Source organism: Chelmon rostratus, chromosome 18 (assembly GCF_017976325.1).
Source record: "Chelmon rostratus isolate fCheRos1 chromosome 18, fCheRos1.pri, whole genome shotgun sequence".
Classification (NCBI taxonomy): Eukaryota; Metazoa; Chordata; class Actinopteri; order Chaetodontiformes; family Chaetodontidae; genus Chelmon; species Chelmon rostratus.
The window spans coordinates 10,246,439-10,258,909 of record NC_055675.1 but is presented as its reverse complement, the minus strand read 5'-3'; the positions used below and the strand labels follow the sequence as shown (position 1 = coordinate 10,258,909).

General features: G+C 40.5%; 2 protein-coding genes across 2 annotated transcripts; one reads left to right on the top strand and one right to left on the bottom strand.

The window, feature by feature from the left end:
- Nucleotides 1-470: 470 nt before the first annotated feature.
- On the top strand, nt 471-3,934 carry atraid (all-trans retinoic acid-induced differentiation factor). The gene is made up of 7 exons (XM_041958859.1): nt 471-587; nt 777-910; nt 1,614-1,682; nt 2,139-2,210; nt 2,299-2,420; nt 2,533-2,633; nt 2,750-3,934. The coding sequence occupies exons 1-7, from the start codon at nt 495-497 to the stop codon at nt 2,852-2,854; spliced, it is 696 nt and encodes a 231-aa protein (XP_041814793.1). The 5' UTR covers nt 471-494; the 3' UTR covers nt 2,855-3,934.
- A 489-nt stretch (nt 3,935-4,423) lies between these two features.
- On the bottom strand, nt 4,424-10,173 carry eif2b4 (eukaryotic translation initiation factor 2B, subunit 4 delta). Its single transcript, XM_041958790.1, has 13 exons — nt 10,126-10,173; nt 9,540-9,580; nt 9,271-9,439; nt 8,942-9,133; nt 8,759-8,841; nt 7,550-7,641; nt 7,259-7,373; nt 6,173-6,249; nt 5,920-6,022; nt 5,643-5,770; nt 5,253-5,430; nt 4,941-5,121; nt 4,424-4,751 (listed from the first exon to the last, which is right to left on the bottom strand). The coding sequence occupies exons 1-13, from the start codon at nt 10,145-10,147 to the stop codon at nt 4,552-4,554; spliced, it is 1,581 nt and encodes a 526-aa protein (XP_041814724.1). The 5' UTR covers nt 10,148-10,173; the 3' UTR covers nt 4,424-4,551.
- Nucleotides 10,174-12,471: the final 2,298 nt, after the last annotated feature.

The window sequence follows — 12,471 nt, the reverse complement described above, 5'->3', positions numbered from 1 at the left end:
CTTTAGTTGGTGCAGGCCAAAGTGACAGTGAAAGCGCAGTCAGAATTCATTACAGTCAAGAAGAAGAAGAAGAATGCGTCGATTTTGTCAACAATTTTAGAAATTTAATCAAATAGGACAATTAATGTTACAGCTTTGACTGGTGGTTTTTACCAAATAAAGCATATTTTGAATCAGAAAAAAATATAAATAATAAAAATAAAATTAATTGATTTCTTGGATTAAAACATTAAATTAAACCAACGGCTTTTTGATGAGCTGCGAAATTAATTAGTTTGACATATTATCAAATTCAGATGTTTACTGTATGCATTCACGTGCTGTTGTTATTTTTTTTTCACGACATAAACAGATGATGTTACATTTAAAATGCTCCAAATTCGGTGTATGCGTAACTGCAGAGCTGAATTAAGCGAAATATCTGAATAAAGTGTCAGGCCAGCTTCCTGTCACATGTCCGCTACAGCATGATCATATGACCTCAGTCGAAGAAAATGAAAGCTGGGTGCAGCCAGCTGAAACCTGTAGTGCTTGTTTTGATCTTTAATTTATGTTTTTACGCAAGTTACCAACTGACTGAGCTACAGGTAAGACTGATTTGGCAATATAACAGCTGTAGTCTTTACTAGAGTAAGTTAATGACACATCGCATTCACATATCATTGAAAAGCAGCTTGTTTTGGTCGACGTACGGTAGCTGTAGGTACCCGCGATGATGACTGGGTATATTGTCGCTTAGAACCTTTTTATTCCGTTGTAATGATTTGTAATCGCAGGTATGTAAGCTCTGCGGTGGTACAGTCCGAAATGGCACCGCAGTGGGCCAGTTTTGCTCCTCGTCCGCTGGCCGGATAGACGGGCGCTGCTGCTTGAGAAATGACAACACAAGCGACCCTGAACACATCATCGGGTAGGACTTTATTTGTTGCATTCATGGTCTACCGGAAATATAGGAGTTACAATTTTATAACTTTTGTATGTTATTAAAAGACCTAAGAATAATAAGATGTGGTAAAAGTCAAAGTTAACATATACTGTACAGAATACCACCATAAGTAAATACTGAGCAAAAACGTAAATAATGACTTAAGTGTGAAAAAAAAATAGAAGGGAAAGATGATATAGTCCTTCCTGCACTTGTTTATATTTATCTATATTTTTTAATATAATAATTAGGAAATGTAGCTTTTTTGACAAGTAATCAATATGAGAGCACAGACACAAAAGTGTCCTCATTTGGCAACCAAGATAATTAGAACTATTTCAGTATTCTTCTTTTGCTGTTTTATTTTACTGTTAAATTACTTCATAAACCTGTATACATGTGGTCTGGCTGTCTAATTACAACCTGCATTTGTTTTCATAGAAGCTCAGAAGGAGCTCTGAAAGTGTGACATATCTTTGGGTTGAGCAAACCTTCTGCTTTGCTATCAACTTGTATATGTAAAAAGAGCTTCCTACTGTGTATTCAGGCTGTCAGTGCTAATCATGTAACATTTGTCCTGTTTAATATCAGTTACAATGTGTATACCTGTTTAACTTTTAAAAGACAGGTCTTCATAATGTTAAGTTTGTTTTGTTAATGTTTCAACATGGTCTTTTGTTTTTGTCAGCTTGGATCTGTCCAATTGTTCACTTACTCACCTGGACGATCTCCAGGGAGCGTCAGCAGCATTAATGATGTATGTACAATACAGTAAATACAGTTTTATACCCTGTTGCACAACACACAGTATACAGAGTACAGACGAAATATCAGATGACCTGTCTTAGTGACTCTGTGCTGGTATTTTTATGGGCAAAGAAGAAGACATGTGATCATCACTACTGTAGGGAAACGTGTGCGGGCAATTCCTCAGAATGATCTCAGTGTTGATAAGATCAATGCAAATATTCCGAGGCAGCAGGAGTTGTGGAAAAGGTTCTATCTTTAGCAGCAAATAAAATCATTAATCCTTCCGACTGGCAGAGATCAATCCCTTGGAGCAAATTAACCCCACACAAGTGTATAATTAGAGCACATTCAGCAGAAGGAATGTATGAACATGTCTCATTCCTTTTTTATTATTAATTTCAATATGGAACCACTTGTGTCTGTCCTTCCAAAAGTGTTTTACTTTACTTTGTTCACTTTGCAGAGACCTCTCACTCAATCCGATCATAAACGTCAGTGACACAACGTTTCAAGGATTTATTCAGTTAAATTACATGTAAGTACACTAAAACCTGAACTGTGACAGCTGCTTGTGAATAGAAAGTCAGTTTTACTTATTTCTAACTCTATCTTTGTGTGTGTAGGATTCTGCCACAGGACATAGTTTGTCCAGGAGGCAACGCTTCTTGGGAAAAAGTGGAGGTCAGAGAGGGAAGTCGTGTTTGTCAGGGCCAGAGAGATATGTGCAACCAGACTGGACAGCTGTGTAAGTTCCCCTCTGATAATCTTCCATTGTGATGCATAAAATCTAAAAGTGCAGCAGCCTTCTGGTGCAATGCACGACATCTGCTCATGTCATAATTATTGACAATCCTCAGCCATTAACTGCCCGGAGAACTCCCTCTGCGCCCCCTACGGCCCCGGCTTCTTTGAGTGCAGCTGTGCTGACAACTATCATGGGTACAAGTGTCTTCGGGAGGTCAGTCCTGCGAGCAGCTTTATCTGGATCATTGTTTATTTATGTACTTCATTACTAAGTTTAATGCTTGTGCACTCGATTATTTGAAGTAATGCATTTATTTTCTTTGTCAACAGGGAGAGTTCCCAGCTCTGAAGGTGTTCGGGCCTCTCGGGGCGTCTACGGTTGTGATCTCTTTCCTGCTGTGGGTCACCCAGAGGCGTAAAGCCAAGTCACTCTGAGGCTGGACTGCAGAAGACCTCTTTACCTGCAATGATCTACTGAGCTGAAGCTGACTGTTCTGAAAGGGAAAATGCTGACACAAAGTCTGAGGTGACCCCAGGCTTCTTTTAAATATTATGCTTTACTTTCTTTTACATCTTTGTGGGGCAGCTGCATTTTAACTGGTACTGACTCTTTTTTTTTAAATGAATCAACAGGGCAGTTTTAGAGAGAAAATGAATTTGAACACATGTTGCTCCTTGTTTTATTTTATTTTTTGACAATAATCCCACTGCCAACACTTTAATTATATTTTTAAAAGTAGCCAACTGACACAAGGTATTAATGAAGAGATTGTGTTTAAGAGAATTCTGAACATTTGTTTACTGGTACCTGTGCCAAACACGCACCGAATGTCTGTTTATATATGCTGAAGCATGTTTGAGGAAATCTGTAGCAGTTGGCAATTGTTGAACATGTAGATTATTCAGAGCAAAAAAACAGGTCGTTCACTGTATGAATCATGGGAATCTTTCAAACTACAAGTTTAACTGAGCTTCTTGCTTTAAGCTTCATGAAATCTTTATTAAAGTTCTTTTAATATTGTTATGAAGAGTTACACTGACTGCCACACGGAAGTATTCACGTCGTAGACTACAACGTGAATACTGATGTATGTTTAGTTGTCACCTGCTGTCGCCACATCTTGCCTGTTTCGACTTCAAGATGAAACTCAAAATGTTGCGTGCCTACTGAACACTTGCACTGCTAGAGTTTGTGTCCTTGTATCCTTTGCTCATCAGTCACATGTGGTGATTTTGGAAGTGTCTTGATGTTGAAGGGCGAGTTGTTTTGATGTTTCTTCAGGGTTATTATGAAGTATTAAAAAACAATACATGCATTGCTTGTTTTAGTGACCATGAAATTATGCACATACATGCATTTGTTCTTTTGAACACTTTTTGTGTGTCATCTAGCTGGCAAAGACATACAAGGTCATTAGCAGTCCTGACATGTTGCATATTAAAACTGAATATCAACTGTTGTCTGAGCTAATAAACGAATACTGTGGAGGACAAAAAGAAAGTGTGGCTGTCGATAAAACGTTGCTCATTCCAAGTTTTGTTTTCCCCTTGTTAAAAACAAGAATTTCAGCAAAAATTTAAGCATGTGAGGAATGTGCTGGTTTTGTGGAAAAAATGTTTTACTGCCTGGTTAATGTCTTACTCTCCTTTATCCTGTTCAATTGATCAGCTCATTGAAAACCAGCCTGAAGAATTTATGCCAGCCAGAAAATGCCTCTTGAGATGCTGCAGCTCTAACTGTAATTAGGGAACCATTTCTGGCTAGTTTAAAATTGCACGCTGTGGTTGCCTATGGGAGTGTTTTGTGAACCACAGTGGAATTGTTCTGCTCTGAATATGGGCAATTAAATGTTCTGTTGTTAAGAAACAGTTCATAACACAGATCTATTAAAACATCTAGCCTATACCCACTATTAAAAAAGACAGAACTACCCTCATCAAATCTCTGTAATTATCCAATCCTACCGTAAAAAACACACATGGACTCTGTTTAAAAAGCGTATGCCATTTCAGATATATATTTATTGCATGCTAACAGCACGATGTTTTGTGTTGTGTGCAAGCATTCAAGCACACAGACTCCCCCCATCAAAACTCAGAGAAACAGCCTCTCGGCTCCGGCACGAGGTCGTTCACTGGTCCACGTTTTTCACTCGCAGCACCACAGGGACCGAGGTGCACGGGATCATTCCCAGATCTGTGATGACTAGGTCCACGAAATCAGGCGGTGTCACGTCATACACCAGGTTAAGCAGGCCGAGAGAGGGCACTTCCTGCCAGTGCTCCAGCTGGGTCTTCCCTTTGCGGGTCACAATGAGGTCATCGGGGTCATCTGGAAAGGACAGGCGAAGATGAACATGACTCTGACGTCTTTAATAATTCGTTTTTTGAAGGAATTTAAATGAACACAGAGCATTTAAAGGGACAAAATCAAACATCAAGTTACTTTAGAGAAACAGACACATATTTATGTAACAATTCAACAAATCCATCAAGTCGCCACCAACGATTTTTCTGATACCTAGTTCATTGGACACGAAGGAGTCCGTCTGCACCCTCTCACAAAACTTGTAGGTCTCACAACACACCAGTACAGGCACGTTAAAGGCTTTGGCCACCAGAGCTATCTGTGACGTCCCCACACGAGACATGACGTAACCATTGGCCAGCAGAGCGTGAGCACCAAGGAACACCTTCGACACCTATAAAGTCCAAATTCAAGGCATTTTTATGATACATCCACAAAAGCAAAAACATTCAACGTGCTTTAAACAGAAACCATTGGCTACTCCTAAATATTAATGCCTTGCTCTTTCTACTTAAGCTCTATTACCTCTGGAAGGATGTAGGAGACGGCCGAGATGAGGACGTAGGTGCAGCTGATGCCTCTCTGGACCAGGCGCCTCAGGGCCTCCCGGCCCTCCAGTCGAGGTCTGCTGTCCACCACGATCACGCGGAACTTCCTGCCCTTCTCGAAGGCCTCGCACAAGATGTGGTTGACCAGTGACGAGCTGGAAATGAGAGGCGGTGATGTTCGTAGAGAATGTGGAAGGAAGGTGGGAGTATAAGGGGTGAGACAAGAAAAGGGGAAGAGAAAGTGTTGCAGTGGTTTGAAAATAAGAGTGTGTTTAACATGATATTAAGCAATAACTTGAAGCGATGCTTGGCAACAGGGAAGAGCTGAATGATTTTTTTTCCTGCTCGTCAGCTTTAAGGGGCTTACCATCCATAAACTAGGATGACATCTCCATCACTGATCTTTTCTATGGAGTACTTGGCAATAGCTTTAGCAGCAAGGATGATCTTCTCATTAATGTAGCACTCAATACAGTTCAGCAGTTTGCTCTTTGCCTAAACAGAGAAAGAGAGAATGCATGAGGGGGGCAAGAAGCTGAAAATCAGTAACATTAAACTTATTGTATCCATGGAATATTTTAACTAGAGCATGTTAAGTCTTTGACCTCTGGCTAAATTAAGAGAAAAACAAGGGCAACAATAACCTCTTCTTCTTTGCATTGACTAGGAATATTGGAGATCTCTTTCTTGATGTATTTGATTGCATTACCCATGCTGGCTGACAGAGGGCGACATTGATTCAAAAAGCTGCAAGAAAAAGAAGGCAAAAAGATTCATTTTGTGCATTTAACAGTCATTTTATTAACTGTGTGAGGTGACACAATAAGTTAGTTAAAACTTAAACCAAATATCATAAACTACTGATGATATATAATGAAAATTGTGACACTTTTGTACCTGATATAAGGTTTCAGCTTGTTGACCAAGTCTCTAGATAGCTCTTCATTTGGAGGTGTGGTATAGTCCCTTATTACCTGGAGAAGAAAAAACACTGATTTCAGTTTTTTTTACTTTAAATTGGTCCACAATAAGAATTTAAAAAAAAAAAAGAAAAAAGAAAAAAATGATGATAACTTCACACTAGAGAAAGCAATTTCTGGATAAACTGTGGTGAGGCAGCTGGTTGCTCAAAAGCTGACACTGAGCTGCATTTCTGGATGGACGGCCAGGAGCTAAACCCCAGAGCTTGAAAAGCTGGGAGCTGAGCTATATACATAGCTGGCAGCTGAACAGCAATGCTGTCTTAACTTTGTAAGACGGACCAGCTGAAGGGGTATGAAGAGTAGGAATAACACTAAAGGGATGAAGCTGGCAAAATATAGTGCAGGCGATGAAGGGTGTTGCAAAGAGAATTACAGTGTAGGGACTTAAATGAGCTTAAGTATACGGAGAAGGGGTTGAGATGTCATTCAAGTGTTTTATTTGGAATAATGGCAAACCATCAGCTGAGGTCTAAGCCCTATAAGCAATGCGTGTGAAAAGAAAGAGAAGTTACAAAGGCTTATTTTGAAAATTTTGAAAAGGCAAAGCTCCCATTTTATTTTGAAAACCCGCCTTCTCCAGGGCCTCCCAGCGACCTGTTGTTTCTATCTGGGGCTTTGCCTGTGGCCTACCTACCCTGTTGGTTTATTTTATAATAATAATTTAACAAAACACAGCCTTCGGAATATTTAATTAATTCTATTATAGTAAACATGAAGCAAACTGCTTTCAGAGTTACATACAACCTTGTGATGCTACATCAGTGCTGTTAGGGCTAGGAGGCAAAAACTGGGGATTAAATTAAGTATACCCACTTCTCCAGGCCCCACTACACAACTGCGGAACAGTAACATTGCAACAACAAGCTTAAAGCTACGCATGCTGTGTCCAATATCTGTTATCTTGCACTTCCATTATGCCTGATTAAAAACAGAATTAGAGAAATAAAACCTTGCTTTTCTGTTGCTGTGTTAGTCAAAAGCACTGGTCCGTGCTCTGTACCTGTTTGAAGGCATGCAGCAGGGCGACAGAGCGAGCGTTGGATCCGGCCACAATGCCCTGTGAATACTGGAGACCAAGTTGAACAATAGCAGGATGAATCACGGTGGAGGGAATGCTGCAACAGACAAAAAACAGTCAATTACAGTCAGTGAGGTTTAAAGTAATCTTAAAAGATAAAAATAAATTATTTGCACTACATGAATCAAACCATTCTCAGACAACACAAACGGTCTACTGTACTATATGGTATTTTACTTGGTTTTACATGGTATTTTTTTTATTTTAGTTTACCCGAGTTGCTGTGTTAGAGGGGCTTTGCGACTGTACTGGTGGAGATGAGAAAACAGGCTGACTTTGTAACCATAGTCTGACCGGAGTGGGATCTGAAATAAAGCAGATTACAGTCCACTGTCATCAAACCACAGTCATTCAGACGTTAAATCATGAAGTAAACACAGCACAGCCTAGGCATAATTCAATAAACAGCTACGGCTGTGAGTAAAACTCAATGGAACACAAGGAGAAACAAAGGTCACTACAGAGCCAAAGTCCTATATTACTAATGAAAGGCTTCAAACAAACAAAATTCAGACACTTGTTTAACTCTGGATACATGACTTTATCATGTATGACTGTGTTGTAAACAGTCTCCAAACACAAGTAGAGCAGTATGGCGTGCAGCCATAAACCTGCACAGCTCAGAGTTGTAGATAAACACAAAGAACAAAAACAAGCAATAAACAAGTTACCAACTTCTCAAACAAACACATCCCACCTTCACACCTCCTCTGTCTCAATGGACCAAACAGGACGTTTACATGCTTAACTTTTCATTTAATGAGCAGTGTTGCAGTACAATAACGATCACAGGTTAGCAAACAAAACAATATTAAGACGAATTAATGTCAATGGCACACATTTAAGAAAGTCAGACCTTGACCTTTGTGGCAGCATTGTAATCTGGTGTCTGAAAGAAATGTTAGGTACAATCACATGCGGTTATGACTCAGTTATGTGAGGTTGCAGTGATAGAACATGATTAACACACTGCTGCTTTTATAACACTCTGTATTTTAGAATTATTGGCAACAATTCCAGACCTGTCCTTGTTGTAAATACACAGACATTAGAAAATGAGTAATGACAAAGTATAACTCAGAACTTATATAATAAAACACAACATAAAGGATGTTATTTGCAAAAGGTACCTGATTAAATCAACCAAGATCCAGGCAATTTGTTATGAGTTTTAGTCATTTCAGATTGAGAAGAGTCATCAACAAGCCTCAATAAACTTTATCTTCTGATTTTTAAGTGTTTACAATGACTGTATAGTAACTGTGCTCAAGATTTCACCAAGAATGCCAACACATAGGGTGTTCACAGCGTTTGTGACTGACAGGGTATGCCCATCATGTCAAGGCAAGCTGTCTTGAATCAGACAAAAGCACACTCTCAGGATTCTAGGTTTTTAGAGATGACACATAAAAAGGAGCTAACCTGTTGTCTTTCCAATTTCTTGGCCAGTTTCTTTAAGACCTCTGGGTTGTCCACCTGGATATGTTCTGGGAGCCTCTTCACCACTAAAAACATAAGAAAAGTGTGAATCTCTCCCAGAATGTATATTGAATAACTTCAGATTGTTGCTACTTGTGCTGACCTCATATATGGATATGACAGTACCTGGCTGTAGCTCACTAGGCGGTGCTTTAGGTTTGCCCGTGGCAGCCTGCTGTCCCACCTCTGTCTTCTTGCCCTGTTTGGAGGCCCTCTCAGCCTCTTGCCGAGCTCGCCTCTCGGCTTTCAACTCTGCTTTACTCTTAGCCGGCTTGTCTGCCAGGGCCGGAGTTTCTGAGACAGGCACTGCTGAAGGAGCTGAGGGACAGTCATGGATCACGGTTAGACACGACATTTTCTTGACAAAAATTGGGTGTAATCAATTATCAGCTTAATACAAATGTGCCTTATGTGACACTTCCATGTATCCAACATGCTGTCCATACAACATGCACCTTTCTGTGTTGTGGGTTGCGTAGGGGGCTGGGGAGCTGGAGAAGCTGCCCTGACAGGCTTCTTTTCTTTCTCGCCATCCTGTGAAGCCTTCTCTTTGCTCTTCTTCTGCTGTTTCTTCTCTTTCCTCAGCCGTTGCTTCTCTTCTTTGGTCAACTCTTTGCCTTCCCTCTGTTATGTCAAGAAGGGGAGGTCAACAAAAACATCACACTACCAGCCTTAATTAAACAGCCTTATATGAGACTGTGACAAAATTCAACAACATACAAACCTTTGCTCGGTCAATGTCATCATTCCTGCCAGGACCGTCTTCTGTAAAATAACCAGAAGATTATGATATCATTTAATCAGTTTACCGCACACTTGTGTTCCCTTTTCTTGTTTGTATAACGGGCAGTAATGATAGAACAGCCTTTATTTAACCAGTTTATCAGCTCTCCAGTTTTGGCGATGCTGTTAGCTGGCTACATGCCACTGGACTTGCTAAGTTTGCCTCATGCTAACGACACCAGTCACAGGACTGGTCGGCTACCATCATCTGTACGGCACAGTGACACCTTAAAACACACATTTTGGTTATTCCATGAATGTAAAAAAAACTACTTGAAAATATGATGCAATAGCATCGCGATGTCTGCCGTAGGACTGCTCTGTAGTGACAGGCATCGTTTACTTGCTCGCGATGCTAACGTTAGCAACACTAGCATTAGGAAATTAACTTTGCTACAAACCAAACCCAAACACCGCAAAACACGAATTACAAGACCGAGACATGCTGTCGCTACACTCCACGGTAAAATCACAAAAATACCTGGAAACAGTGATAAAGTCCAGCTGTTTCACACTCCCCGACTCACCTGTCTCTCCACTGTCAGCCATGTTTACGATGCTCCTTCACTTCCTCCGCCGCTGCAGAAACTACCACCTCGGAAAATGTATATCGCCCCCTTATGGAAGAACGTACTACTACTATCGCCTCTGTTCCAGTGGCTTTAAATCGAAATGATTCAATTAGCTTTCACTTAGTTTCTTCTCATTAATTATTTTGTTATGAACGGCTGTTCGTTATAAAGGTTTTGCTGTACATTACATCTCAATCTGGGATGACACCATTCAACACACTTTCAGTACAGCTTTACTTCTTATTTTAATGCCTTATACTTTCATCCACATCTATTGAAGATTTCTGCTCATTTTCCTGCATCATACCTAGTCGTATGCTACTGCACACACACACGCACACACACACACACACACACACACACACACACACACACACACACACACACACACACAGGACCTCTAGACATGCATTAGTTGGAGAGGTGTCAGAGTGACGGGGCTGCCACTGTGCTCCAAGCAATTCGTGGTGACATAATAATTTTAGAATAGATTACCCCTGAACCTATTTCACCCCCATTGTTGATTGAATGCCTATGCATGTTTTTATAGCTTCCAGCACCCTTTCAGCCTACAAATTGAAATTTGGCAAACTCAGTCATTCTTTTGTGATTTCAATATCAAATATGCAGCCATTCATTTTCTGTCATGATTACCATTTTGAGAGCTAGGCTACAAATGACATAACATGCTGTCTGAGTAACATATGGAAGCATAACCTATATTAAAGATTCTCTTCTTTTCATTTATATTTTGGGGGATTTGCCGACATCCTTGCCACTCCCTTTAGAATAAATGAATGTGGGTAAAATATGGGTATCGAAAGTGGGACTTTATATACCATCAGGACAGTCTCTTTAAATTGACATATCCAGACTGTCCTCCTCTAGCAAAAATCCCGTGGTATGTTTTCACCAAAAACACAAAACATCACAGAACATAATTATTATTATTGTAGGAATCATGGATGCTGTCCACAGGTCTGAATCCTGTGGTCTGTCCCCTAATGAAAATTAAACAAACCATCAAACGAATGGGCAGAAAGAACACGAAACATCTGTTCTAGAGTGCATGTGTGGTGATAACGACAGCCAAAGTAATTTTTTATGTTTTCTGTGTGTGCTTCTCGTGTGTTCGATCACGTTTATGTAATGAGGGACACATCTGCAAAAGGCTTCATATGCACACTGCATTGGTCAGCCAAGACATTTACAAATAGTTTGTTTTAGTAAACTGATTCAAGGTTTCGTTTTTGTAAATAAAAAAAAGGGTAAATATTCATGTAGTGAGGGAGATACGACAAAGACTACAGGCTGCGCCTCTTACAGGGTGGACACAAGTCATCATAACCTAATCATTATTACAGTTAACAAGTCTTATTGAGTCTCATCTCTATTCGAAGTGGTCAAGTTTGACTTTTTGGTGGGGGCTTATTATTCAAGTGTTGTCATCTAACTGTCCATAATTACTACTCATTGTACAGTTATCAAAATTATACTCAGATACAAGCAGAATTTTTAAAATTACACATTTTATACTATTCTATGAGTAAATAAAGAAAAAGAAAAACCCAGTTTAAATTGGGAATTTACAATTATATACATTCTTTTTAATTTCAGATATTCAGAAGAAATGCTTGATTCACCACTGCATGTTGCCAGCAATCCTTTATTAACATCCATCGTCATACAGGAAACCACCAAGACCAAACGACTGAAGAAAAGCAACAATCAATGATTATCAACAGACTACCACCTCTAACGTTTGCAGCGTTTGCAGCCACTGTGCCTTTGATTCCACGCTGGGGTCTGCTGACTGAATTCACGACGCAGTAGCTGGTTGAAGGGGACCAAACCTCACAGAAACACCTGACTTGGTTCCGTTTGACCAGCCACAGCAAGGCGTGTTGCTTCAGCTGCAAGAGGCAGAGCGAGAGAGAGCAGGGGGGGGCGGCGTGCAGTGAGGAGGAGGGCGGAGGGGGGAAGGTTACAGAGGTAGAGGACACAGGAGGAAATGAGAGAGGGGAAAGAGCGGAAATAGATGGCGGGTCGTCGGCGGGCGTCGCGTCCTCTTCAGTCTTACCTGATGGAACAGAGAGAGAGAAAATGATCACCACTCCTGACATAACCTGCATAGTTACAGCACAGAACGCTCCATGTTACCAAGCAGATAGTTCCTATTTAGAGGTCTGGGAAACCTGACAGCCAGCGACATGGCCCTACTTCCTTCCAAATCCGGCCTACAGGAGCAAACCTTCGCCCTCAGTGACAGCTCCACATCCCTGCCCGCCCTCCCCTCTTCCT

Excerpts from the sequence above, each read along its gene's own strand:
- eif2b4 (XM_041958790.1), bottom strand. The coding sequence starts at position 10,147 with ATGGCTGACAGTGGAGAGACAG. Across the intron at positions 9,440-9,539 it reads ATGACATTGACCGAGCAAAG|AGGGAAGGCAAAGAGTTGAC; the intron begins GTTTGTATGTTG and ends TTGACATAACAG. Across the intron at positions 6,250-7,258 it reads TGCTGCATGCCTTCAAACAG|GTAATAAGGGACTATACCAC; the intron begins GTACAGAGCACG and ends TTTCTTCTCCAG.
- atraid (XM_041958859.1), top strand. The coding sequence starts at position 495 with ATGAAAGCTGGGTGCAGCCAGCTGAAACCTGTAGTGCTTGTTTTGATC. Across the intron at positions 588-776 it reads ACCAACTGACTGAGCTACAG|GTATGTAAGCTCTGCGGTGG; the intron begins GTAAGACTGATT and ends TTGTAATCGCAG. Across the intron at positions 2,634-2,749 it reads GGTACAAGTGTCTTCGGGAG|GGAGAGTTCCCAGCTCTGAA; the intron begins GTCAGTCCTGCG and ends CTTTGTCAACAG.